We start from the raw sequence: 25,949 nt of genomic DNA on the forward strand, positions 1-25,949 counted from the left end.
AGGAAAGTGACTTGGAGCCATTTCAAAGCTGCTGCAGGTCCAAGAGCAACAGCCAACACTTGGTGGTCAGTATAAAGTGTACGGCGCCGTTTGGTCACCATCAGGAAGAAAACACACTGGTCAGGAGGGTGAAGAGTCATCGAGAAGCACCACAGAGAGCAGATCAGCCAAGAAGTAGAAGCTGCTGGAACACAGTGTCCGTGTCCACAGGCGTGTTTGCATCTCCATGGACGGAGAGGCTGCCGTGCAGGAAGGAAGCTCCTGCTCCAAAAGCGCCACCTTAAGGCTCGACGGTTTGCTGCTGATTACGTGGAAGAAGATGAGACCTTCTGAGGAAAGTTCTGTGGTCAGACGAAACAAATCCAGCTGTTTGGCCACAATGCCCAGCAATGTGTCTGGAGGAGAAAAGGTGAGGCCTTTAACCCCAAGAAGACCACGTCTACCGTCAAGCACGGTGGTGGTATTATGCTGGGGGCTGTTATGCTGCCAATGGAACTGGTGCTTTACAGTAAATGGGACAATGAAGGAGGAGGATCACATTCTTCTAACCTAAAATCATCAGCCTGACGGTCGGGTCTTGGGCGCAGTTGGGTGTTCCAACAGGACAATGACCCCAAACACACATTAAAAGTGGTAATGAGTGGTGGTCATAGATTGAACCAGTAGCTGTTGGACGGCTCCCAAAAGCGCCTAATTGAAGTGAAAATGAGGGACGTGTAACCAATATTAGCACAGCTGTATGTATCCACCAAGCAGATTTCATCACGTTTTCTGTTGAGCCATAATAAAGTCCTGAAAGAACCAAACTTCATGAATGTTTATCTGCTCCAATCACAGAGAAAGATCCGCCTTGTAGAAATAACGGGCAACTCAAGCAAGCCACGACATGATGTTCTTTACAAGCGTACGTCAACTTTTCACCACAACTACACTCATAATTCAGTCTGAGAATAAAAAGCCAGCATTTAAACCAAAGGGTCAAATGCACTGAATCCACATGTGTCTTCCCTGGTCCATGGAAACCAGAGACCAGGCTGCGGCGTAACATCAGGAAAGGCTTCTCATAGATTGGGTTAAAGAGGTTCTGAGGTTCTCTGCTCGAGCGTTTCTTCATGTGACCACGCTGTTTTTCTGTTGCCATAACGACCTACATCACAAGGGTTTTTGATGCTTGTGTTCTTAATGTTGTCTAATGGAAGATGGGGAGGAAACGGGAACTCTAGTGGCTCACTTTTACCGATGAATCCGACTAAACTGGCGATTCTTACCAAAGTAGCGCCAGTGAAACTCCAACAGTTAGTAGCAGAAATGTAGAAATGGTGAACGGGAACTTCTTCTCAAGTACAAACATAACGTTTGGGTTCCTAAACACCGGTTCCAGGATCACTATGACGTGTACTGAAAGTAAAGTGTAACAGTGTCCATGTGTGTAACTCGTGTAGCTGGTTTGCAGTGCGTGTAAATGGACGAGCTCCTCTGTTGGATCATATAAAACGAGCTCTTTGACCATTTTCTCTCCCAGACGGTGAAGAGACCTCGCAAGGTGGTGCACTCAATGACCCAGCCTCCGTCCCCGGGCGGGGACAGTCGCGTGTACACCCCCTCCAACCACTACTACGACGCTGACAACGACAACGGCTGGTACCGCGAGCAGAGCCGCGAGCACGCCGTGGACAGCAAGGTGTACCTGGACCCCGACTACAGGGGAGGCCAGAGGGCCAGGAGCCGGGGCAGGAGCCCGGAGAAGACCTCGCCCAGCCCCGACCGGTCCAGGAGGGACGGCAGCCGGGGACGGGCCCTGGACACCAGCGCCGAGCGCCAGCGGTACCACAGCCGAGGCCGCAGCCCCGCGGAGGACAAGTACGAGCGCGGAGAAGGAGGGGGAGGAAAGGCGGGGAGGTACAAGAGCCGGGAGCAGCTCAACGACAAGCCGCCCTCCCCAGAGCCCCCCCGAGACCTGGAGCCGCTGGAGAAACCGCTCAACGTGCTGCTGGTGAAGAACCGACCCAGCGAAGGTACAAGTCCGCTTGGTATCAATGCAATGCCTGTTGTTGTGTGGGCTAAAGGACAGCCGGGACACTTTCCCGTCCCTCACATCGTCTTTGCAGCCTGTTAGCTGCCATGGGAGGGGGGGGGGGGGGGGTCTGTGGTCTTTGTAGCTCCAATATAATCTACTTTGTTAGACGTGTCCCAATGTGTCCCAATGTGACGTTAGAAGGACGTCCCCTCCAGCTCGGTGTCCCCACGTGTTACTATTCAGTTATCCTATGCAGGACAACAGCAGTCTGTCCCGCTGCACTCTCCACTATTTTGTCCACGAGGTTGACATTTTTTTGCATTTACCGTAATAAGTCACGTGGGAAAGGCGTCTCACCGGCTCTGTCAGACTTAATCCTACGTCACCCTGTGGACCACTGCTCCTTTGAACTGCATCCTATTTGTGTCACTCAGTTCCAGCATGTTTGTGGGGCTCGGCAGTAACGCTGTGTGTCTCTGGTAGAGTACGGCCTACGTCTGGGGAGTCAGATCTTCATCAAACAGATGACCAGCTCAGGCCTGGCGGCCAAGGACGGGAACCTGCAGGAGGGAGACATCATCCTCAAGGTGCACACACACACACACACACACTGGGGGAGGGGCCAGTGAGCAGTCACCCTCACCGCCAGCAAACGTCCCCCTGACAACGAGGACGAGGAGGGACAGAAAGTAGCACTTAGTGGTTTGGTGATTTTTTAAACTCCTCTCAGCAGCTCCAATCAAAGAGAAAAGATGACATCAATGATTGACACGTACAGTGACTCACAGCCTCAATACGGCCGGCGGGCTCCTCAATGTGTGTGTGCAGATCAATGGGACTGTGACGGAGAACCTCTCTCTGCATGATGCGGGGAAGCTGATAGAGAAGTCCAGGGGGAAGCTGCAGCTGGTCGTCCAGAGAGACCGACGTCACATCCTGGTCCGCATCCCCCCCCTCGCCGATTCCGACTCTGACAACGATGGTGAGTCCCAGGAAGAGTCGGCGCGGCAACGACAGGGTCAGTGTTCCACCGCGGGGAGGTTGGTTAGGACCAGTCATCAGTGATGCTTATGCATGATCCACAGTGTCAGACGTGTCCCAATGCAGTCAGCATGATCATTATACCTGATGTCATAGTATCTATAATATATATATATATATATACACTCACCTGAAGGATTATTAGGAACACCTGTTCAATTTCTCCTTAATGCAATTATCTAATCAACCACATGGCAGTCGCTTCAATGCATTCAGGGTCAAGACCATCTCCTGAACTCCAAACTGAATGTGAGAATGGGAAGGAAAGGTGATTAAAGCCATTTTGAGCGTGACGTGGTTCTTGGTGCCAGACGAGTGTTTCACAATCTGCTCACTTACTGGGATTTTACAAAGAGTGGTGTGAAAAGGGAAAAACACCCAGTATGCGGCAGTCCTGTGGGCGAAAATGCCTTGTTGATGCTAGAGGTCAGAGGTCAGAGGAGAATGGGCCGCAACTTTGACTGAAATGACCTCGTTACAACCGAGGTGTGCAGCAAAGCAACACGCACAACCGTGAGGCGGATGGGCTACAAGACCCCACCGGTACCACTCATCTCCACTACAAATAGGAAAAACAGTCTGCAATCAGCAAGAGCTCAACAAAATTGGACAGTTGGAAAAATGTTGCCTGGTCTGATGAGTCTCGATTGGTGTTGAGACCTTCAGATGGTGGAGTCAGAATGAGAACATGGATCCATCGTGCCTCGTTACCACTGTGCAGGCTGCTGCTGGTGTAATGGTGGGGGGGATGTTTTATGCCCCTTAGTGCCAATCGGGCATCATTTAAATGCCACGGCCTACCTGAGCGTTGTTTCTGACCATGTCCATCCCTTTATGGCCCCATGTACCATCCTCTGATCCTTCCAGCAGGATAAAGCAAAGCTCCAATCGTTTCTAATTGGTTTCTTGAACATGACAGTGAGTTCACTGTACTAACATGGCCCCCACAGTCACCAGATCTCAACCCAGTAGAGCATCTTTGGGATGTGGTGGAACGGGAGCTTCGTGCCCTGGATGTGCATCCCACAAATCTCAACTGTAAGATGCTGTCCTATCAATATGGCCAACGTTTCTAAAGAATGCTTCCAGCACCTTGTTGACTCACTGCCACGTAGAGGCGAAAGGGGTCAAACACAGTATTAGTTTGGTGTTCCTAATGATCCTTTAGGTGAGTGGATGTGAACGCTATCTCTCTGAAAGGAGTGAGAGGTCACCAGGTCAGGTTGTATTCAGGATTATTGTGCTGAAGGACCCTGTAATTGCTCAAAAGTGGAATCTCTTCTGTTTTCTGTTGCAGATAAAATGTCATACTTTTAGATGACGGACCAGCCAGGACACTCAGCATGTGTCACACTGTTGCCTTTCTCTGAGCTGTAAACCAGCTGTGACGCAACGTGACTATCGTTGCAAAGCCTTCACCCCTTTTTGCACTTCTTTATACTGCTCTAAATCTTCTAAACACATTTTTAATATCTGTTTCCTGAATAAATAAACAAGTTTTAATCCTAATGCACATTGTAACTGTGTGATTCATTAAGCGTAGAGGTGGATGGTGTCATATTGTGAACATGGTGGTGGTGTATCCTTGTGAACAGTGTAGCGTGACGAAGCGGGTAAGATGCCCGTTGAACTCTGCGTGTGCTACATGTTAATCATTTGTCCTAACAGCGTAGCAAGCCGCCGTCCCACGTCCGTCCCACGTCCGTCCCACGTCCGTCCCCGGTCCGTCCCGGGTCCGCCCCGGGTCCGACCTGGCTGTGTTTAGTCTGCGGCTGCATGTCCTCCTCCCCTCCCACCCACCCATGTCTCCCCTGTGACGGGCCGGCGTGCAGCGGAGCGCCCGGCCTCAGCCTCCAAGCCTCCGTGTGAGCCGGTGCCGGCCAGAGGGTCGGTGACGACCTAATGACGGACCTCAATCGCACAACGACCACGCACTCGTACACAAAACCAGCGTGAAGCGTCGCCCGCACAAACCCTTCCTCTGCCTTTAGCTTAGCCGTAGCTAGCTTGGTGCTCAGGGGAAGGTCATGCAGCCATTGGGATTAAAATGGTCGATCCTCAGAGAATGATCATATTCACCTCATTTTCACTTTGTTATGCTTTTGTTTGCTGTGTTTTATTAATGTGAAACTTAAATGGATTGAGCTTTAAGTGAAAATGGGAAGGTGGTGTTGCTGCTAACAAACTTCCATCACTGTCACCAAGCTAGGAACAGAGGGTCAGGGGTCAAGGAGTCCCCAGTGATGGACCACATACGCCTCTAGGTTGATTATTGCTTCACATTGTTCGGATCTCTGACCCGTTTGGCCGGTAAAAGGTTTGACGCGTTCTTCTGTCCTCCGGTCTTCTTTATCGCTCATTTCTCTCCTTCTTGAACTTCCCCTGGTTATGTCTCTAACCCACTAACCCTACTAGACCCCCCTCTGGTTCACTGTTTTCTGAGGGACAGATGTGTGCTCTTTGGGGCTTCTGCTTGTGGTGTGCTGAGGGCCTCGTACTCACGGATACAAGCAGCCAATGAAAGAACGTGTCTCCCGTGGGACACGAGCTGCCTCATGCAGAAGCATTGTTGGGTCCTGGTCCCGTCTTTCACCGCTAGGGGTTCGTCCCCGGCCCCCCGCTGCCAGACACAATTGGATCAGCTTGGCTCGCAATTAAAAAGAAAATCATCTAGCTTCAATCAAGCTTCATGTAGGGTTGCTAATTGCTAATCAACATATACACACAACGTCAAAGCGGACGTTTAAAGCGCTCTGAAATGAATAGAGAGCAACAGCAGGACGTAATCTACACCTTCTGCTGCTTTCATGTCAACATGAATCCTGTTCTGATTATTCTGGATCAAGAAGACGTGTTGGATCAACGGCTGCTTTTATCCTGAGAACTTTGTCCTTATAATTCTTACTGACTTGGCCAACATTGTCGACAGGAGCCGGTATCGGGGCTTCCTGAGGCAACGGGTTTCTGCGCCTGCTGGTGGTGGAGCGCCGTCTGGACACTTTTCACTCGTCTAACCGAGATGTCTGTCTGTCTTGTCTGTCCGTCAGACATGTCAGAGATGGAGTCGTACCATTCGTATTCTCCCCCAGAGGAGAGGAGGTCCCGCCAGTCTGACCTGTCCTCCCACTCCTCTAACGAGAGAGACAACCCCAGGTAGGACGGAGGGACGTTACACCACATGACATCACGTTACCCCCCAAAGGGAGACCAGTAGAATAAAGCGCCGACTCGTCTTATTGGCGTCCCGTTGGTCCCTATTGTTGTTTAAGGCTTCAAATGAGTTCATCCTCTTTCTGTGTGTGCACATGTGAAGCAAGGAGGAACCCGTGAGGACAGCCAAGATGTCCGCCATGGCCTCTCCATTCAGAGTACCCGAAGACCCCCATACGCCAGTGGAGCCCAGCAAAGACACCCCGCGCGTCCAAGAACCTCCAGGTTATCACTCACTATTGTTTTGGCCCCTTGGGGACGTATTGTCCCCTCACAAAGCTGGACGGTCTGCGGCTTGTCGCCGGGTTCATCTAAAGGGGGCAGCACCTGGAACCTGGTTTGAAGAGCGCAGAGCCGCGGCTTGGGAGCTAAACTCAATGAGGGGGAAAGGTTTGTTGTCACACCGCCTCCTGTGTCATTGCTCACAGTGGATTAGTGCAGGTGCTGCAAGATACACTTACTGATACGACCAAACCTCAGCCTCAACAATGCGCATTATGACCACTGTTTGCCAACAATGAACCAAATTACAGAGCTGGAGAGAGAATTCTGAATTCCACCAACCCGACAACGAGTATTAAACCAAACTGTCCTCTGCAGCTTCTGTGACCGCCACACCAAAGATTCTCCTCCGGCCAAGTCCTGAAGACGAAAAAATCTATGGGTGAGTGTCTCTTTCCGTCTCCTCCAACTCATCTTTTTACTGTATTTCCTCCCGTGAATGCATGATTAAAGAAAAAACACCTTTCTCTAAAGCATTTAAAAGGTCCTCCTTCGTAAAACCCTAAAGAAACTACAAGCCGACTGCTGCACGGCTAGCTCACTCAGAGAGCTGCTGTGTCGCTAACGGCGCCGCGGTGTCCCTCCTCAGGCCCAACACGGTGATGGTGAATTTCCAGAAGGGCGACAGCGTGGGGCTGCGGCTGGCGGGAGGAAACGATGCCGGCATCTTCATCGCCAGTGTTCAGGAGGGCAGTCCTGCTGAGGAGGAAGGCCTGCGCATCGGGGATCAGATCCTGAAGGCAACCGGAGCTGCCAGGGTCAATTGTCCATGGCGTCCTTTGAGTGGCAGTCAACGGTTTCAACCACTGTGCATTCTGTTTGTGTCCCCAAGGTGAACAATGTGGACTTCCAGGGGGTGGTGAGAGAGGAAGCGGTGCTCTTCCTGTTGGAGATCCCTAAAGGGGAAGTGGTCACCATCCTGGCACAGAGCAGACCTGATGGTAAAACCCCCCCAGCATGACGCGTATAGACGCTCATCATACAGCCCGTCTTCATCCATACCAGGGGGTCTGTAGTCCATATCCCCCCGTTAGACTAACATTTGTTCTCCATGTACGGTGTTATTCTGAGCAGATTTAAGTGACTCAGTCTTAGTATTCCAGAACACAGTGTACTTTCCCACAATGCACTGCCAGCTGCCACACTCCAGACAACAGGACCGGACTCTCTCTCTCTCTGATGTTTAAGATACCAGCTTTGTCCCGCAAGGCTTTTAGAGCAGATCAGGCTAGTTTCAGTTCAGCCAACCGTGACACACACGGGCACATGCCTCCAACAGCGTTATGCAATCAGCACATTGGCCCCCTCCAGCGTTGGGCTCCAGAAAAAAAGGCCTTTTTCGTTGGATAAATCTATTTAGGAAGCGTTCAGCCGAGTGGAGCCTTGACCTGACATGAGAAGTGACTCCAGCGTCCAGCAGAGGACGTTCAAGGTCATCAAACAACAACATGGTCATGGATGACAGGGCACACTGGCAGTTGTAAGGTTTCTTGTGGAGAAGAATGCTTCTCATTTCAGGACAAATTCCATCCATACAAGGAGCTCGCTAGTACAGTAAAGGGTTTATCTTTGTTCCTCTACCTGTGTCTCCTGTGCAGTCTTATCACAGTTGAATGACCTAATAACCTCCAATGGGCCGTGTGAGTCCAAAGCGGACGTGGTTCTAAGGGCCCGTACTACCAACTGGATGGATGTGATTGGATGCATAGGCACATGACCTCCTGAGAGCTCAAAGGACCTGCTAATAGAACTACAATGAAAATGTTCTCCTGTTTTTCCTTTTCATGTAAAAACAGCTGAGCGGAGCTGTTTGACGCTATCGTTGCCCCGTTGGAAGGGAAACGTGGAGCGCACTGGGCCAGACTGTAGCGCTTTGTCGGACCATGCAACAGGCAGACAAGTGTGTCCTCTTTCTTGAGTGGAAATGCGTGCAGGGAGGTTCTCCTGGACCTGCGTGTGGCCCAGTAGGCCGAGCTCCGAGGCCCACGCGCTAGCTCTTTGTGTGGTATACAACCAAATCAGATTCCCATGTTCCTTATGATGTCAGATAGAAGAGGCTGCGCTCTGGAATGTCACCTTTAAGGGACGAGGAGTTCTCTTTTCCTTGAGAGAGGCCTAAGGGCATGTTGACCACCAATGGAGACCCTCTGTTAGACTCATAGCTGATGAGACGCTTCTCAGGATGCCAACCTGTTGCACCAACCCCCCAATTGCACCGTTGATGCTGTGTGTACATAGATGGGCCTCTAACGCCCCCTTCTCCTTTTGGCTTTGTCTAGTCTACAACGACATCTTGGTGTCCGGCCGCGGGGACTCCTTCTTCATCCGGACCCACTTTGAGTACGAGAAAGAGACTCCTCAGAGCCTGGCCTTCAGCCGGGGGGACATCTTCAAGGTGGTGGACACCCTTTACGACGGCAAGCTGGGCAACTGGCTGGCGATTCGTGTTGGCAAAGACAAGCAGCTGCTGGAGAAGGGCATCATCCCCAACAAGAGCAGGTAGGCCCTCAGCCGCCTGACCCCCAGGGGCCACCGCTGCCCAAAGCTGTGGGAGCGGACTCTACTCCCGTTACCCTTCTGTCAGCGCCTCACAACGCTGATGCTCGGCCTAAGGGATGACTCCAAGGGTCCCTGGGGGTCCGGAGCCACATGTCCCACTGGTCTTCTTTGTTTTGCTGAGTTTACCAAAGAACGAAGCAGGCTGCACATTTAAAATGTGCCATCCACACTGTAAATGACCAGGCGTTGTGCGATGGATGCATAACTCCTCCCTGTAGATCTGTCTAACCGATGGATTAGTGAGCGTTGCCTCCTCTCCCCCCTCAGAGCGGAGCAGATGGCCAGCGTCCAGAGCTCTCACAAAGCTGCTGCCGGCGATCGGGCCGACTTCTGGCGGCTGCGGGGCCAGCGCTCCCTGAAGAGGAAGGACCTGAGGAAGAGCAGGGAGAACCTGAGCAGTCAGACCCTGGCCACGCGCTTCCCAGCGTACGAGCGGGTGGTGCTCCGAGAGGGTGGGTGATGCACACCGGTGTGTGGGGACGCTGGGGAACCAGAAGGTCCCACTGTGTCCCCCAAACCACGAGGGTTGTTCCTATTGCCCTGAAACCTCACATTTAGCTCATGTAAGACGGTGGTCTGGTACACGTTTAATCTCAGAAGAGTCACTCAACAAGCAGAACCTTCTACTTCATATTGGAACTCATCTATTCTCCATAATTAACCCAATGGTACGGTGTATCATCATCTGTATTTAGCCATTCACAGTTATCAAATAACAAACGTATGCATGTTGGACAATAAGACAAATAAACAAATTCAATTAAATATACAATGGAATATTAAAAATACAAATACTGCTCAGGCCAACAGATGAGTAACAGGACATGTACAGGGCAATGTGTGTGTTTGGTGTCATTTAGGCCTCGTTGGTCCCGTTTACGTTTACCCTGCTTACAACACATATATTTGTGTTGGCGTGTCGTTGCAGCGGGTTTCCGGCGTCCTGTGGTGCTGTTCGGCCCCATCGCCGACGCCGCCAACGAGAAGCTGGCCTCGGAGATGCCGGAGCTGTTTGTGGTCGCCAGTGAGTCTCCTTTGTGTTGAGGCGTCCATGTGTCAGTCCTCCTCCCCCACAGAGTGAAAGTCCTCCTGTGCTCTTCCGTTAGAAACCGAGCCCAAGGACGCCGGGTCTGAGAAGTCCTCGGGAGTGGTCCGCCTCAACACCATCCGGCAAATCATCGAGCAGGTGCCCGCTCACATTCCGTCTGTGCCACGTCCAATGTGTGTTTAAAAGAGGCCCCATCAGAGGCCCATGTAGAGCTCTCCATGGCAACGGCATGATGAAAGAGGAGAATTCCTCAGCTGATCGGAGCACCAACCGACCATTGGTGCTGCCGCATGCAAAGTATACTCACAGCCCCGAGCACTTTGTTTGTAAAAGATATTGATGCGGTTAAAGGAAGCACATTGAATAATTTAGCATGACGGGAAAGGGCCTCTATTTGACCGTAGAACCTTCAGGCTACTTACATCACGCATTCTTTTATTTATAAAAAGGGAACATTTAAATGTGTCCTCACCTGCCTACAGGCCTGTTAGACATGGAACCTCATGAACGAGTTCTAGGTTCGGTCATTGCAACATACATGTGAAAACCATGTCAACCCATTTAAGGGCATCGTACATGAATAGAAACGGTAAAAGTTGAGTTGGTATTTGCGGATGAGATGTTTAGTGGAGTGGAAGGGGGTCCGGTTCATGACAGCACGGGTCAGAGCAGCGGGAGCCGGAGGCCTGTGTCAGTCCTGCTGATCTCTGGTTAAACATTTCATTTCTCAGCATACGGAAAAGTGGCATTTTACTAGTTGCCATGGAAGAACAATTCAATTCCTGATGACCACCCTTTTTTCTCTTCTGCCGATGTGTTTAGAGGGGAAAGAAAAATAAGGGGGGCCAAGTGAAGTCATTGTACTTAATAATAAGCGTATTATATGCTTGTTGCACACAGAGAGTGGAACATTTAGCCGCTTTAGTCGTGGTAAGCTCATACCAGACGCCATGCGGCGCCCAGCATATGAAGGCGTTTGCATGAGGACTGATTGCCTCATGTGTCCTTAAAAAGACAAAAACAGCCCTTTCCGTTTGGCCCCCCCCCACACCACGCAGGAAAAGCACGCCCTGCTGGACGTCACGCCCAAGGCGGTGGACACCCTGAACTACACCCAGTGGTACCCCATAGTAATCTTCTTCAACCCAGACAGCAAGCACGGCATCAAGGCCATGAGACAGAGGATCGCCCCCAACTCCAACCGCAGCGGGCGGAAGCTCTACGAGCAGGCCGTCAAGCTGAGGAAGACCTGCTCGCACTTATTCACTGGTAGGGTCCCGAGCGCGCGCGGACCCCCGGCCCGTCCTAGCGCTGCAGCTGCATACTTGCTGCTTCCCCGTGAGTGTGCACGCTGAGGTCTGCTTGCTTTCCCCACCAGCCACCGTTGATCTGAACTCGGCCAATGACGCCTGGTACGGCGGCGTCAAAGACTCCATCCGGGAGCAGCAGATGCAGGCCGTGTGGGTCTCTGACGGCAAGGTAAACACACACACACACACACACACGTTGATTTCCGCCGTGCACTTCAGTCAGCGATCGAATCCCCCAGTGAAACTTTTCAAAATGTTATTGAAGAATCTGTTTTCATTTGTCCAGCCAAGGAAAACAGTACAAAAGATGTATGATCGGACAATCGGACCCGTATAAAGCCGGTAGCCTCAGGTCCTTTCAGCTCACCAGCTTCGTCTCTAAATTGTGGGGACACGGTGACGCACTTTTCCACGTCAAGAGGGACATCTCAGAACCCAATCCCCAGTTTGATCCTAGGACTGTACCAGCTAAATACGTTTCACACCCCAAAAAGGAAATACACATGTATCCACCTGTAATGCATCAACTACAGTGTTTTGATGTGAGTTGCTTATTTTTTGGTATGTCAGCTGTAGAGATGCTGTTCTCTCCAACATAATGGGACTAGATGGCACTCGACTTATGGTGATAAACTTTTACACTTTTGCATCCAAATCCATTGTTTAACTTTGGCATGTGTAGCTTGTATAATCCCAAAGTGTAAAGTGTGGCAGAGCCACTTGGACACGGAGGTCTTCTCTCACTTTGATAGGAGAACCACCCGGGCTGTACCAACCCTACGACCCGGAGCATGAGGGGGGGGGGCACTGGTTCACACTGCGGCTATTTAAGTTGGAGCAGTGAGGGAGGGGCTGCTGTGCGGACCCCTTCGTTGGGCTCTGAGCATGCTCACTGTGTGTCTTCCTGCTTCCTTCCAGTAGTGCTCTACAGCTCGGCTCTGTTTGTCTTTCTTCTCTCTTGTTCTTGTGCTATCCGTCTGTCCGTCCTTCCTTCCTGTGCACCCAAGATCCATCATGTGTCTCTTCTAGCCGGAGGGAGTAGACAGTGATCTGGAATGCCAGGACGCGGAGCGCCTGTCCTTCCTGTCCGCCGACTACCTCAGCATGGACAGCCGGCTGACCTCCGACCTGGACGACACCGCTGACGAGGGCGGCGGCTACACCGACAACGAGCCCGACGCGGAAGTGGTGCACATCTCCGCCATCAGCCGCTCGTCGGAGCCCGTCACGGCCGAGCAGGTCAGTGTTCTGTGCATAGATGGTCATCAATGATCTAAATCCACGCTGAGAGGGACACAGCCTTAAGCATACACTGTAAATACTGTCCATACTGTGTGTGTGTGTGTGTGTGTGTGTGTGTGTAGATCTTGCGCAGGTACAGTCCAGACATCAGAAGTCGCATGAGGAAAATCAGCAGCCGTGAAGTCCTCAGCAGGTGCAGCCCTCCGCCTGTCTTCCTGACGGACAGCAAGGTGAGGCAGTAGATCTGAACATGAATGATCCCCCCTGCTCAGCACACACCGCGTTGTGTCCTCACTGCCGCGCTCCTTGAAGTCCACCTCATTGGGTTGAACCAAACAACACACCTGGGCCTGAGAATGGAAGGGACAATAAATGATCAGCAGATGAGGCAATGAGGAAAGTGATATTGAGTTGAAGTTGTGGTCATCCAGGGCAATTATAATAAAGTTGGATCAAGTATAATGTCAGGAACTGCTCCATAGAAAATGAAGGTTTTCTTTTAATTCTATCGTAGTGTTGTCAGTAATAAAAGGTCAAGTAAACATTGTCACTGTTTTTCATCACTAGATGAATCCAGCATTTCAAACTTGACTACGTATGTGAATACGACAAAATAGGGTCCAGCATCCTCATGCAGTGTCTTGTGCAGCGTTAGTCCCATGTCAAACAGTAAGTTTGGAACTGTGTACTCCACATCAGGAATCATGTATTGCCATAATATGTCAGACATACAAGGCTTGTATGTCTTGGCTGTGGCTGCAGCGTACCAGACGGTGATGGAGGAGCAGAGGATGGACTCGATGATGGCCGTGTAGAAGTGGACCATCATCGTCTTTGGCAGGTTGAGTTTCTTCAGCTGCCTCAGGAAGAACAACCTCTGCTGAGCCTTCTTGGTGATGGAGCTGATGTTCAGATCCCACTTGAGGTCCTGGGTGATGATGGAGACCAGGAAACGGAAGGAATCCACAATAGTGACGGGGGAGTCACACAGGGTGATGGGGGAGGGTGGGGCTCTGTTCCTCCTGAAGTCCACAACCATCTCCACTGTCTTTAGAGCGTTGAGCTCCAGGTTGTTCTGACTGCACCAGGACACCAGATGGTCAGACTCCACCTGTAGGCGGACTCGTCCCCACCAGAGATCAGTCCAATGAGGGTGGTGTCATCCGCAAACTTCAGGAGCTTGACGGACTGGTGACTGGAGGTGCAGCTGTTGGTGTACAGGTTGGTGGAGCTGTGGAGGATGGGATCAGGACATTGTCCATCAACTCTGCAGTAGAACTCATTCAGCTCGTCTGCCAGGCGGAGGTCATTCATGGAGTGGGGGGTTTTGGGCTTGTAGTTGGTGAGGTGTTTGAGGCCTCTCCAAACCGAAGCAGAGTCACTTGCTGAGAACTGTTGTTGGAGTTTCTCAGAGTACAGACATTTCTCACCGCCTTGCTTGTATTTTGACATGCGCCTGGCAGCTCCTTGCCTCCACTGAATGGAGCCAACTGGCCCTCTGAGGAGCGGCCTAATGTGGAGGAAGCACTCTCGCTGCGGATTAGAGGCTCCGCCTCCTCTGACCAGAGGGGTACCCAGGCTTCCCTTTAGTTATTTGTACCTGGTGATGGGCCTGGCTGTAGCAGTGGTGTTCAACAACACAGTGAGCAGAGTGAAGGTTGTTGGGATGAAAGCGCTAAAACGCTTAAAGCGCAGATCCACAGTGTTGTTGGACGAGCTCGTCTACAAGTCCCAGCGGTGTTTGTTGAATGTGTAAGATGTATGAAGATGTTGCAGTTTTTAGTGAGTTGTTTTATCTGCCCCCAATCATTGTTTTAGTCCAAACACTTAACATAAATCACAGTTCATTTTGCATAAATTAGAATGAAATTGTAAGTTGCAATACGTAAACTCTGGCTATGATTTTAGTCCAAAAACTGAATGCTCATTATCCACTGAATGGAAAAGGTTGGTGTTGATTTCATGTCAAAGACGTGTATGCATTGTGTTGCATCATGCTAGCTTCGGCGCGTCCTGACATGTGATACCTCGAGAGGATCTTTGGCTTTGTTCCGAGAGCCATGAGCCCCTTTTTACTGAGAGCAGGAGGCCAGAACTCTGCACCTTAGAGACAACTGGAAAGGTCTCATTGCTGTTGCTGCTCCGATATGTAGAAGAACTGCCATTTGGTGGCTGCACTGTCCACTGACACAAAGGGCTGAAGGGGTTTTGGTGGCTGTAGCATGTGTAGTAGTTGTAATAAATGTAGTATTTGTAGCATGTGTACTATTTGTAGTATTTGTATTGGTTGTAGTATATGTAGGGGTCATAGGGGTTGTAGTATATGTAGGACCCCTACAAATAGGGTTGTAGTATTTGTAGCAGTCATAGAGGTTGTAGTATTTGTATGGGTGATAGGGGTTGTAGTATTTGTAGGGGTCATAGAGGTTGTAGTATTTGTAGGGGTCATAAAGGTTGTAGTATTTGTAGGGGTCATAGGGGTTGTAGTATTTGTAGGGGTCATAGGGGTTGTAGTATTTGTAGGGGTCATAAAGGTTGTAGTATTAGTAGGGGTCATAGGGGTTGTAGTATTTGTAGGGGTTATAGGGGTTGTAGTATTTGTAGGGGTCATAGGGGTTGTAGTATTTGTAGGGGTCATAGAGGTTGTAGTATTTGTAGGGGTCATAGAGGTTGTAGTATTTGTAGGTGTCATAGGGGTTGTAGTATTTGTAGGTGTCATAGGGGTTGTAGTATTTGTAGGTGTCATAGGGGTTGTAGTATTTGTAGGGGTCATAGGGGTTGTAGTATTTGTAGGGGTCATAGAGGTTGTAGTATTTGTAGGGGTCATAGAGGTTGTAGTATATGTAGGGGTCATAGGGGTTGTAGTATTTGTAGGGGTCATAGGGGTATTTGTAGGGGTCATAGGGGTTGTAGTATTTGTAGGGGTCATAGAGGTTGTAGTATATGTAGGGGTCATAGGGGTTGTAGTATTTGTAGGGGTCATAGGGGTTGTAGTATTTGTAGGGGTCATAGGGGTTGTAGTATTTGTAGGGGTCATAGGGGTTGTAGTATTTGTAGGGGTCATAGGGGTTGTAGTATTTGTAGGGGTCATAGGGGTTGTAGTATTTGTAGGGGTCATAGAGGTTGTAGTATTTGTAGGGGTCATAGGGGTTGTAGTATTTGTAGGGGTCATAGGGGTTGTAGTATTTGTAGGGGTCATAGGGGTTGTAGTATTTGTAGGGGTCATAGGGGTTGTAGTATTTGTAGGGGTCATAGGGGTTGTAGTATTTGTAGGGGTCATAGAGGTTGTAGGCCACATTAAGGACTTCCTCCTCATCTTCTGTTACATGGCTTTATTTCATTTTAAAAGGATTGTACCGCCATGCGTTCTGGCTCTAACTCTTTCCCTCCTTGGTCAGGTCAAAAGGTCTCTGAGGGACGATCCCAACCTTGTGCCGGCCTCCGCCAACCCGCACCATCACCACCGTCAGCACCAACCTCCAACCCCCAGCTCCAGCCGAAGTTACGACTCCCCCTCCAGCAGCAGCCCCGCCAGCAGCAACAACGACCCCCCACCCCTCATCCCCCGCACAGCCGCCTCCTCATGTCAGCCGCCCCTGTCACCGGCTCACCACTTCAGCCCCAGCGGCAAGCCGTGGCCGCCGGGAGCGCCCCAACACCCCGCCGCGCCCAGGCCCGGCAGCTGTGGGACTGAGGCCGTGGTTTGCTCAACCATGGCAGCATGTAAGCAGCAACAGCAGGAGACCGCGAGGGACGGCCCCATGGAGGATCCCTCCTTGAGGTCCTTCGTGGGGAAGATCAAGGCCTTCGAGAAGATGGACCACTTTGCCCGAGCACAGAGGCTGCTGGAACTGCAGGAGGCGCAAAACGCCAGGGTGGGCATGGCTCCGCGTTCCCATTCGACTGAATTATCTCCAGCTGTATCCGCACAACGGAAGGCAGCATGTCAGATTTTACCATTTGGTCACCAGTGTTGGGCAAGTTACTGAAAATTAGTAATTAGTTACAGTTACTAGGTACTTCTTTTAAAGGTAATTCGATTACTTACCAGTTACGGTTTATAAAAAGTAATTAGTTACTCGGAAAAGTAACTTTTAAGTTACTTTTCTGGCTGCTTTTTAAATGAATATGAATAGTACTGAACAGTCAAACAATAAACATTTTTTAGACCTATTTATTGTAATCAACAGGGCAACAGGCCTTCAAATCAAGCAGTAGTACAAAAGTCCATTTTAATACTTAACTTAATACAAAATAAGTTGACAGGATGCATCTCATCGACAACATACGGAGCAATCAATGTATTCAGCTCTGCCCGGCTCATCGGCTGCACTGCAGTCCGTGTGAAGTCGAGCCTTGGTTGTTTGTTCTGGTCCGAGCCCCGGTGGTTCCTCTTCAAATATTTCACTCCACTTCAAAGTCCCAAAAAGCAGAGAGAATAAAATTGATATGATATATTAAGCACAACCATAGACTGCATATAAGAAGCAGAGGAGTCCATCTCGCCACAAAGCGCTGAATATGGCGCCTGAAATGTTCCAATGATCTTTAAACACAAAGTTCTAAGACAAAACCCGGACAACACGCGGACGATGAATCGCTGTGGTAGCTGTCAATCACATGTTGGAACTGGAGATTGAGATCATAGCTCAATAGGGCAATAAGGCCTAATTATGACCCAGACCATCCGTCCTTTCTGTGGAACACGGATTTGAACTGTGTGACGCTGACTTTAAAGTTGTGTTTATGGTTGTAGAGATATATGTGCCAGTGTCTTTTTTTCTTTTTCTTATGCACAATATTTTCAAATAAGAAGCCTAGTTTCTATTAGTACCTACTGTGTTGTTATTTCTTTTTTTAAACAATTAATAAATTGGTAATTTGGACATTTTAGCACAAAGACGCCAACGCAAAAAGCGTTCATAGGGCTGATAATAGCAAGGGCTCATCTTCTGAGGAGCATGAACATGCTTTGCAAAAGTAACGTTGGTAATCTGCCTCACAGATGTACATATGTATATGTATATATATATATATATATATATATATGTATATGTATATGTATATATATATATATATATATATATCTTTGTCTTAAGTTTTAGTTTTTTTTACTCTTTGTTCCCAGCTGGAAATTGCTCAGAAGCACCCGGACATCTATGCTGTTCCTCTGAAGACAGCCAAGCTGGATCACAGTCGCCCGCAGCCTATTGGGTAGGCTCACTACTGCCATACGGCCGTTTCCAAGCTTCGCTGTGAGTGTGTTCCTCAGCACGGTTGCTTGTTTGCTAACCTCCCATTTTACAGGTTGTCCCTACTCGTGCAACCTCACGCCAATCAGTGGACATTATTCTCGACTCGAGAAGCAACAGCATATGCAAGGTCCTAACGACTGTAATAGATGTGGTTGACTTGGACTTGGAGACACGAGACGAGTAGCTGGTTTGTCTGTTTGTTGTTATGATACAGAAATCAATCAGTAATTGGTATTTTTCCTTCACGCAATGAACTCCGATGTCATAATGCACGCAGAGCCAGGAGACAGTAAGATGAGTGTAATATCTCCTGCAGCGCTTCATCTTATGTCCCATATATATATATATATATATATGTTAGTGGGGAGTATTTGATACACTGCCGACACTGATTTTGCAGGTTTTCCCACTTACAAAGCATGTAGCATGTAGGAGTCTGTCATTTTTATCATATGTACTCAACTGTGAGTGACAAAATCTAAAACAGAAATCCAGAAAATCAAATTGTTTGATTTAAAGTATATATATTTTGCAGTTTATTCCATGACATAAGTATTTTATACATCAGAAAACGGGGTTCATACACATTTTGACCAATGGATTTCCATGACTTTTCCATGACTTCAAACTAAATTTCCATGACCAAAAAGTTTGTGAAATCTCTGTGTATACATGAAAAAGTGACAAAATATTTAAACACTGAGAATTCCAAAGCATACACAGTGTTTCCCCTACCATTCAATTAGGCCACCAAGAAGGTATTTTTTTAATGGATGGATCAATTATCCACTATGGATGAGTATAGTTTGGGTTTTTCCTGATACCAGTGCTTAAACGATACTTAAAAAAAATACTGGTGCATAACGGTGCCTTAACCAATACTTTTTATATATTTTCTGTCTCTGTAAGAGCTGGAAGTGTATGTATTACTTCATTGCAATCTTGGGAATATTAATAATTGAATTAAAGATATGTAGCATTTATTGAAAGCATTTATGTTGGATTGACGCTCCTTGTGTGTCTATTATTTATCTGCCGTGAGGTAGAATTTATTAAATGCCGGTTTAAGTTGACGCTTTGCTGCGTAAAAAGAAGACAAAACAAAGAAAATGAAGTCACGTGTCTGCAGCTCAATGACAAACAACGCGTACGGAGCCGCTAGCCGAAGAGAGAGACGTGCTGCTCGGCCTACTAGCAGTCGCCCTCTGATGGGGTTGGTGTAGTAGCTTCGCTAGCAGTCGCCCTCTGATGGGGTTCCTGTAGTAGCTTCGCTAGCAGTCGCCCTCTGATGGGGTTTCTGTAGTAGCTTCGCTAGCAGTCGCCCTCTGATGGGGTTTCTGTAGTAGCTTCGCTAGCAGTCGCCCTCTGATGGGGTTCCTGTAGTAGCTTCGCTAGCAGTCGCCCTCTGAAAGATTTTCTATTGGGTTCAGGTCTGGAGACTGGCTAGGCCACTGAACCCAATAGCAAATGGGCCCAGCCACAAGGGAAGGAGGTTGGTGGCCAAGGTCTCACGATACATGGCCGATACATCAGTCCTCCCCTCAATACGGTGCAGTCGTCCTGTCCCCTTTGCAGAAGGTTGGGACGTGTAGAAGCTAAGCCAATGCTTTAAGCCACTAAGGCATTTTACCAGGAAAACCTAATTGACCTGTTGTACCATGAGGGACGAATGAGTCTTTGTGTTAAGATGCAAACAAGTCCATTTATTTGCCAACTTATTCTTCTTATCACACGTTTTACATACATCCACCCGGAGCGTAACACTACCCAGCGTTCAAAAACGTTTTTTCCTATACCGGATGGAAACACCTGCCGAGCCCCCAAAGGTTCCTACCTTATATAGCCTGACCCGCCCATCAATCAGATCCTGAGACACATCATAAATCCGCTCTTACAGGATGGTGTTACTGATCCTCCTTCTTCCTCCAAACACGGCAAGTGGTCCATTTTCGTCTCATCAGACCACATGACCTTCTTCCATAGCTCCTCTGGATCATCCAGATGGTCATTGGCAAACTTCAGACGGGCCGGACATGCGCTGGCTTGAGCAGGGGGACCTTATGTGTGCTGCGGGATTTTAATCCGTGACGGCGTAGTGTGTTTTTAATGGTCTCCTTTAAGACTGTGGTCCCAGCTCTCTTCAGGTCATTGAGCAGGTCCTACCGTGTAGTTCTGGGCTGATCCCTCACCTTCCTCATGATCATTGATGCCCCACGAGGTGAGATCTTACATGGAGCCCCAGACCGATGGAGATTGAACTTGAACTTCTTTCATTTTATAATAATTGCGCCAGTTGTTCTTCTCACCGAGCTGCTGGTCTGTTGTCCCGTAGCCCATCCGAGCTTTGTGCAGGTCTAGAGTTCTATCCCTGATGTCCTTACGCAGCTCTCTGGTCTTGGCCGTTGTGGAGAGGTTGGAGTCCGTTTGATTGAGTGTGTGGACGGGTGTATTTTATACAGGTAACGGTTAATACAGGAGGGCTTCCTAAAGACAAACTAACAGGTCTGTGACAGGACGCGAATTCTTATTGGTTGATCATATACTCATGCTATAAACTGCTAAATCATTTTCGTTAAATCATACAATGTGATTTTCTGGATTTGTTTTAGATTCCGTCACTCACAGTTGAAGAGTACCTGTGATAAAAATTAGATCGGCAGTGTATCAAATTCACACTAAGTCAATGTTGACTTAGTTCTCACAGGACACACACACACACACACAGTGGTTTCTTGGGAGACCTGGGGGGGCGTGCCCCCTAGGTGGTAAAATAATACACATTATTACATTATATTATAGGGCCTTATATTATGCGGTTGCTTCTAAGAATTCAAAATGAACAAAGCGGAACCGACGGCACAAACACTGCGCTGCCAGAGAAATACACAGAGATCAGAGATAAATAAGGCTGCTGTGTGCCTAAATGGACAGATGTGAGACTGCTGTGAAGTTCAAACCACATGACAGAAAAGGTTTGGGAACCACGGTGTAGGAGCCCGCTGACCTCTTCCTATAAGAAGGAAGCTCTCTGGCTCCTGACTACTTCTCACTGTTTATGGTCCTAATCTAGTCTAAGTTGTACCACAGAGCACAATATGGTTAGGGGGGTATTACTGTGATTGACACGTGGCTGCCGCTATCAGAGCTGCATTGATGACTGTACAAATGTGATGGACGGAATTTGCCAATGTGTCCATGAGCAGATGTTGTTAAGGCTGGCAGGGTTAAACCTGATGTGAGGAATCACTCCGTGTGTCTGTGTTCGTACAGCTCCAGCTCCCAGCCTGAGCCCCAGGCTCCTCCTTCCTCCACCGAAGGACGTCCCTTCTACCCCGGCGAAGAGGAGGAAGAGGAGGCAGCGCCGGGATACTACAAAGCCAACTCCTTCCAGTACCAGGACACCCAGCTGTAGGGTCGCATGCGGCGGCTCACGGGACATACATGCACTGCATATGCAGTCTATTTACACACACGCCATTCCATCATGCCCTGCACAAGTAAGCTGCTGACGTTGAACTACTCCTGCTTCTTTGATATTGAGGAGGAGGAAACAAACTTTCGTTTTGCCTCATGGAATTTAAAGTATCTGTTGTATCCTTTTGGACAGGCACACGCTGTCTTCACTTGACTTTTTCTGGTGTATCTGTTTCTTTATTACGTACCACTTTTGATGGTCCAAACTGAGTGATGATGAACCACTTATTTTCTTGCCTATGCAACTCTTCAGTTTGTGCACAGCAACTGAACCTTATTGCCACGAGTTTTGCCCTCACAAACACCTCAACAAACCTAAAACCACAATGCGCTTTATCACATCCACCCTCTTCTTTTCTAAGCTCCTATATTGCCAGCTGATCATCAGAAAATGTTACGTATATATTATTACACACACAGCATATATATATATATAAAAATGTATTTAAAGTAAAGTGTTTATACTGTCTTTGCATTCCTTCGTATATGAAAATGCCTGTGTATATATACAGTATATATCTATATATAGCCTATCAAGTAACACTGGAAATTTGTTACAATTTTTTGAAGTGCCTTTTACTTTCTTAGTCCCAGGAGGTTTGGGTTGTCTTTCCACCGCCCCTCAGCCACCCAGCTGTACTGCTGTCAAGCTCAAAGGGAAACCAGGGAACCAGTGACATCACCGTCTCAATCCTGTCCCTAAACACTGTGCTGTCTGCTGTCACCTCTGGTGTGCTTACACCCACAAAACACCCGACCTGCAGCCAGTCCAATCGGCAAACATGTCTGTCACCTAAGGATCTGATCAGGAAAAATATCAGTCTGGCCAGTAGCACAGAAACTTTATCAGAGTTGCTGAAAGCTGTAGCAGTGGCCTGCTCACGCCGAGCAATAAAACACACATTCTGTGTAAAAATGTGTGTTTTATTGGGACCTCGTGACACGTGTCAAGTTCCATTTTGGGTGAACCATGACACCATGTGGATTGGCTCATTCTGAGACGGAAGGTCCAGGTCCAAGTTTAAACTCCACCACCTTTTCTACTAGGATGTACGGTGGCATTTTCTGTGCCACGATCCGGCTCTTTGGTGCCCAGGGTTCATTGCTGTGCTGTTTTGCACCGCGGCCCCCCAGTCTTAACTGTGTGGCCGGAGCCACGGTGTCTTGGCCTTGGAATGTTCTGTTGGTTAAGTCTCTGCAGTTAGCGCCCTCCTCTGTCTGTTCAGCCACAGTCCATGCTAATAACCCTGGTATATGATGGAGGTGGGATCTTGTTTTCAACACATACCATGTGCAGACCAAAACCAGCAATGGATGGATCTACCAACATGCACAAGTGTCCAACACCAGACACTGTGCCATAGAGATCTCTTGTTGTACTAAATGATTAGGGACTGGTCACTAACACCAAAGTGGATCAATCTGCTGTTGAAGAAAGTCCAACGAAAGCACAATCTTTCATCCTGTTTGAAAATAATTTGTTTTACACTACGGTGTAAAAAAGGCATCTGAGCCTTTCTTTTTGAATAAATAGTTTGTTCAGCTGGAGCCTGAGAGCATTGGGAGATGGACTCTCACAGTGTTGAACCTCGGGTCATTTTTGTATGCAGCGGTCATACACAAGTAACATCCGTATTCAATACGAACTACTGACAATAACGATCGACAGCAACGATAACTTTTAGTTTTACAGTACCAGTCAATAGTTTTGACACATTTTCCTCATTCAATTAACGAGAAAGTGTGTTTCCAACTTTTGACTGGTACTGTCGGTTCACGTCGTTGGGGCTCGGAAAGGATGGTGGTTAGTGCTAAAACATGTATGTTAGCTATGATGATTTCAGAGGGCAAACGGGTTGCTCTTCAAGAACTCAAGCTCAGTAATGGCCACTCGGCCACTCTCCTGATGTCATTTGATTAGGTGGTACACATTCCCGAACCAAATTCCAATGAGCTCAAGTTGACTCAGTAAACCTGGAAGTGCCCCCCTTTAGCTTGGTGACCAATCCGGCCTTTTCAAAGGACTTCTCGGCGGGCTGTGTCCTTCCAAGGAGGAAGACTTTGCGTTAAGACACGTGTCCTATCATCGTTCCAAACAAACCGAACACATTGAAGTACGTCCTGAGAACTTTCCCGTCACAAATCCACAAGTAAGGGAAAACCGCAAAAGCAACTCTTCTCAACCTACCGAATAGGGCTGGATATCGGTATTTACCCCAAATAAACCAATACCAAGTAGTTTCAAAACTTTGTTCATTCATATGATACCTGCAATTGATCCTTTTAATACCCAGCACTAGAAACCAACCACCACCAGCGTCTCTGACAGCAGCTACAGTCTGTGGTGTGGTGAAGTATAGAACATAAGAGCTGGAGGCGGCATTTTGTACAACATGCTTCCGTTGACACGATGGTTATCAAATAGAGAAAAAGGTATGGATATTGTTGGTAGTTTATTATTATTTCCTCTATCTGAAAAAGGCCACTGCGTGGGGGTGTGTGTCCCACCACGGTGTCGTTGTCTATGGTGGAAATCAGTTGTATTTCGTCTGTGCTCCATCAGTGTGAATGGATGGTCCCCCACATGTCTCAAAGTTGCTTGATTGTACATCTCACTGTTCTCTTTAGCTCCACACATGAGCCACAGAGAGCTTACCATGCAAATCCAAGTGCTGATGAAAGATGTCCCTGACGATGGACTCGTGGAGGATACTATAACGTGTCATGGCAGATGGTTACACGACAATAGAGATGGACACAATGAGAAGAATGACTGGACTTCAGTTTTTCCCATGTCTTCACCTTTAAAACCAAATAAAAAAAGTCAAAACCACATGTGTAATGTATATACTGTGATCCTGTTTCAACATTGTGGATTGCCTTTTCCAACTTCTCAGTCCCAACACAGGTCAGCAGGGTAGGAATAACGTACTTTACCTTTTGTGTGGGAGTCACATCAAGATTAAAACCCATTTCCAAAGACCGTTTTAGCAAAGACCGGGTGAAATAGTATCCAACACATGACGTGTAAAGACATGGTATCCCAGCAACATCAAGAAGATATTATAAAATACATTGACTTTTGCAACATACAAAAACGTCCTGCTTGAGCAGTTGGCAAGCTTTTCAAAAACGATGCCCTTGACTATAATGTACCTGTAATGGAGCTTAAGGAGTTCAGGAAGGAAGACTCCCTTTATGCAACGTCTCCCAGCTGATATTGGCTGTGTCCAACTAACCAAATGCGGCACTGTCTCTAACCCGATCCTATTGTCGCTGTCAAACCTTTAAAGGGGTTCTCTCCGTTGTTGCTGTCAGGTGTCTTTTCAGCTGTGGACTCCATTCTGCCAGGCAGAACTCGGCATCACGGCCCGTTGACTATCCTGCTTTAAGAGCGAGTCCAATCGCCAAGATTCTGCACTATTTCGATGTTATACAGGTGTAATAAATGTTTGTCAATTCGGACCAAGTCTCCACATTTTGATACATAAATATGTATGTATATGTGTGCCTGGTCGATAGAGGGCCATGGGGCGTGGCCCCACCTTGAGCCACAAAAAAACCTTTATTTTTTATTATGTTACAAATACTGCTGGGCGTTGGGCCTAACAGCACCCCCGACCTGTTACATTATTGGACAATAAAGTATTATTGCTTTAGTATATGTGTTTGGAAGTGGAGGCTGGTTGACCGCAGCATAAACTCCGTCACGTCACCGCGCTAAAGTTAACATCGCTACTGTTGTGTTTCAAAAATGAAGAAACTCCGGACGGACAGAAGACTTCTTGAATTGAAGAGTTAAAATCAAAAGTTTTTAATAAAAGAAAGGGTGTTGTGCTAAAAAGAACATCTCAGCTGAGAAGTGTGGCGGCCCCAGGGCCACTGCCAGGGTATTTGTGGGTGTGTCTCTGTCTGTGTTACGGGGTGAACTTCCTGGTGGAGCTGAGGCCATCAGGAAGATCAGGCGCAGCTGGCCACTGTCTTGAGTGCATTAAAACCTGCCCCTTTCTGAGTGTTTGGGCGCGACTTCTGGCTTTCTCCTGTTCTCCAGCGCAATGGTGGCTTCGGTGGTCTAATCGGTTAATTTGGAGAATAAAAATTGTTGGCTGATAATCCCTGTAGCGTGGTTTCTTGTATTTGTTGTGGCCTTGGAGCCGGATCATAACAGAAGCCGCTGGTCTCAATCTACAGGCCACAGGACCCATTGACCACCAACAATGACTGTCTCCTGTCTCCACCAGCCAACAGAAGTGGCGTACGGATGAAACGTAGGACGTGCGCACGCACAGAAATATTCAGACTTATAAAACGTAAAACGCAGTTTTCTCTTAATAAATCACAATCACTTCTAAATGCAGCGCAGCTTTTGCGGCTTCATGCCACGCCCACAGTTGCCCAAATATAGTCTGTGCGCCATTTGGCGCGCCATCGCCAAAGTGTGTCTCCGGGTGGGAAAGGGACACCGGAGCCGTCCCCTCCTGATGAGAGACTGGGGGCAGTGATTGGGGATC

At 48.3% G+C, this 25,949-nt stretch overlaps 1 protein-coding gene across 6 annotated transcripts in view; it reads left to right on the top strand.

Annotated features, from left to right (window-relative positions):
- tjp2b (tight junction protein 2b (zona occludens 2)) overlaps positions 1 to 24,271 on the top strand; it is a 67,886-nt gene extending 43,615 nt beyond the window's left edge. For 3 of the 6 annotated variants that reach the window (XM_078087094.1, XM_078087098.1, XM_078087097.1), the window contains 19 exons: positions 1,523 to 2,015; positions 2,501 to 2,604; positions 2,846 to 3,035; positions 6,106 to 6,211; positions 6,372 to 6,493; positions 6,869 to 6,932; positions 7,140 to 7,290; positions 7,383 to 7,491; positions 8,830 to 9,049; positions 9,377 to 9,561; positions 10,038 to 10,133; positions 10,216 to 10,295; positions 11,216 to 11,426; positions 11,536 to 11,636; positions 12,497 to 12,706; positions 12,832 to 12,939; positions 16,108 to 16,584; positions 17,838 to 17,923; positions 21,235 to 24,271. In XM_078087094.1, coding sequence (XP_077943220.1) covers positions 1,523 to 2,015; positions 2,501 to 2,604; positions 2,846 to 3,035; positions 6,106 to 6,211; positions 6,372 to 6,493; positions 6,869 to 6,932; positions 7,140 to 7,290; positions 7,383 to 7,491; positions 8,830 to 9,049; positions 9,377 to 9,561; positions 10,038 to 10,133; positions 10,216 to 10,295; positions 11,216 to 11,426; positions 11,536 to 11,636; positions 12,497 to 12,706; positions 12,832 to 12,939; positions 16,108 to 16,584; positions 17,838 to 17,923; positions 21,235 to 21,376 — 3,255 coding nt within the window. In that variant the 3' untranslated portion in view covers positions 21,377 to 24,271. Of the gene's footprint in view, positions 1 to 1,522; positions 2,016 to 2,500; positions 2,605 to 2,845; positions 3,036 to 6,105; positions 6,212 to 6,371; positions 6,494 to 6,868; positions 6,933 to 7,139; positions 7,291 to 7,382; positions 7,492 to 8,829; positions 9,050 to 9,376; positions 9,562 to 10,037; positions 10,134 to 10,215; positions 10,296 to 11,215; positions 11,427 to 11,535; positions 11,637 to 12,496; positions 12,707 to 12,831; positions 12,940 to 16,107; positions 16,585 to 17,837; positions 17,965 to 21,234 lie in introns of all 6 variants that reach the window. The other 3 variants (XM_078087095.1, XM_078087099.1, XM_078087096.1) reach the window with 2 other exon arrangements.
- Positions 24,272 to 25,949: the final 1,678 nt, after the last annotated feature.

This window comes from Gasterosteus aculeatus, chromosome 13 (assembly GCF_964276395.1).
Source record: "Gasterosteus aculeatus chromosome 13, fGasAcu3.hap1.1, whole genome shotgun sequence".
NCBI lineage: Eukaryota > Metazoa > Chordata > Actinopteri > Perciformes > Gasterosteidae > Gasterosteus > Gasterosteus aculeatus.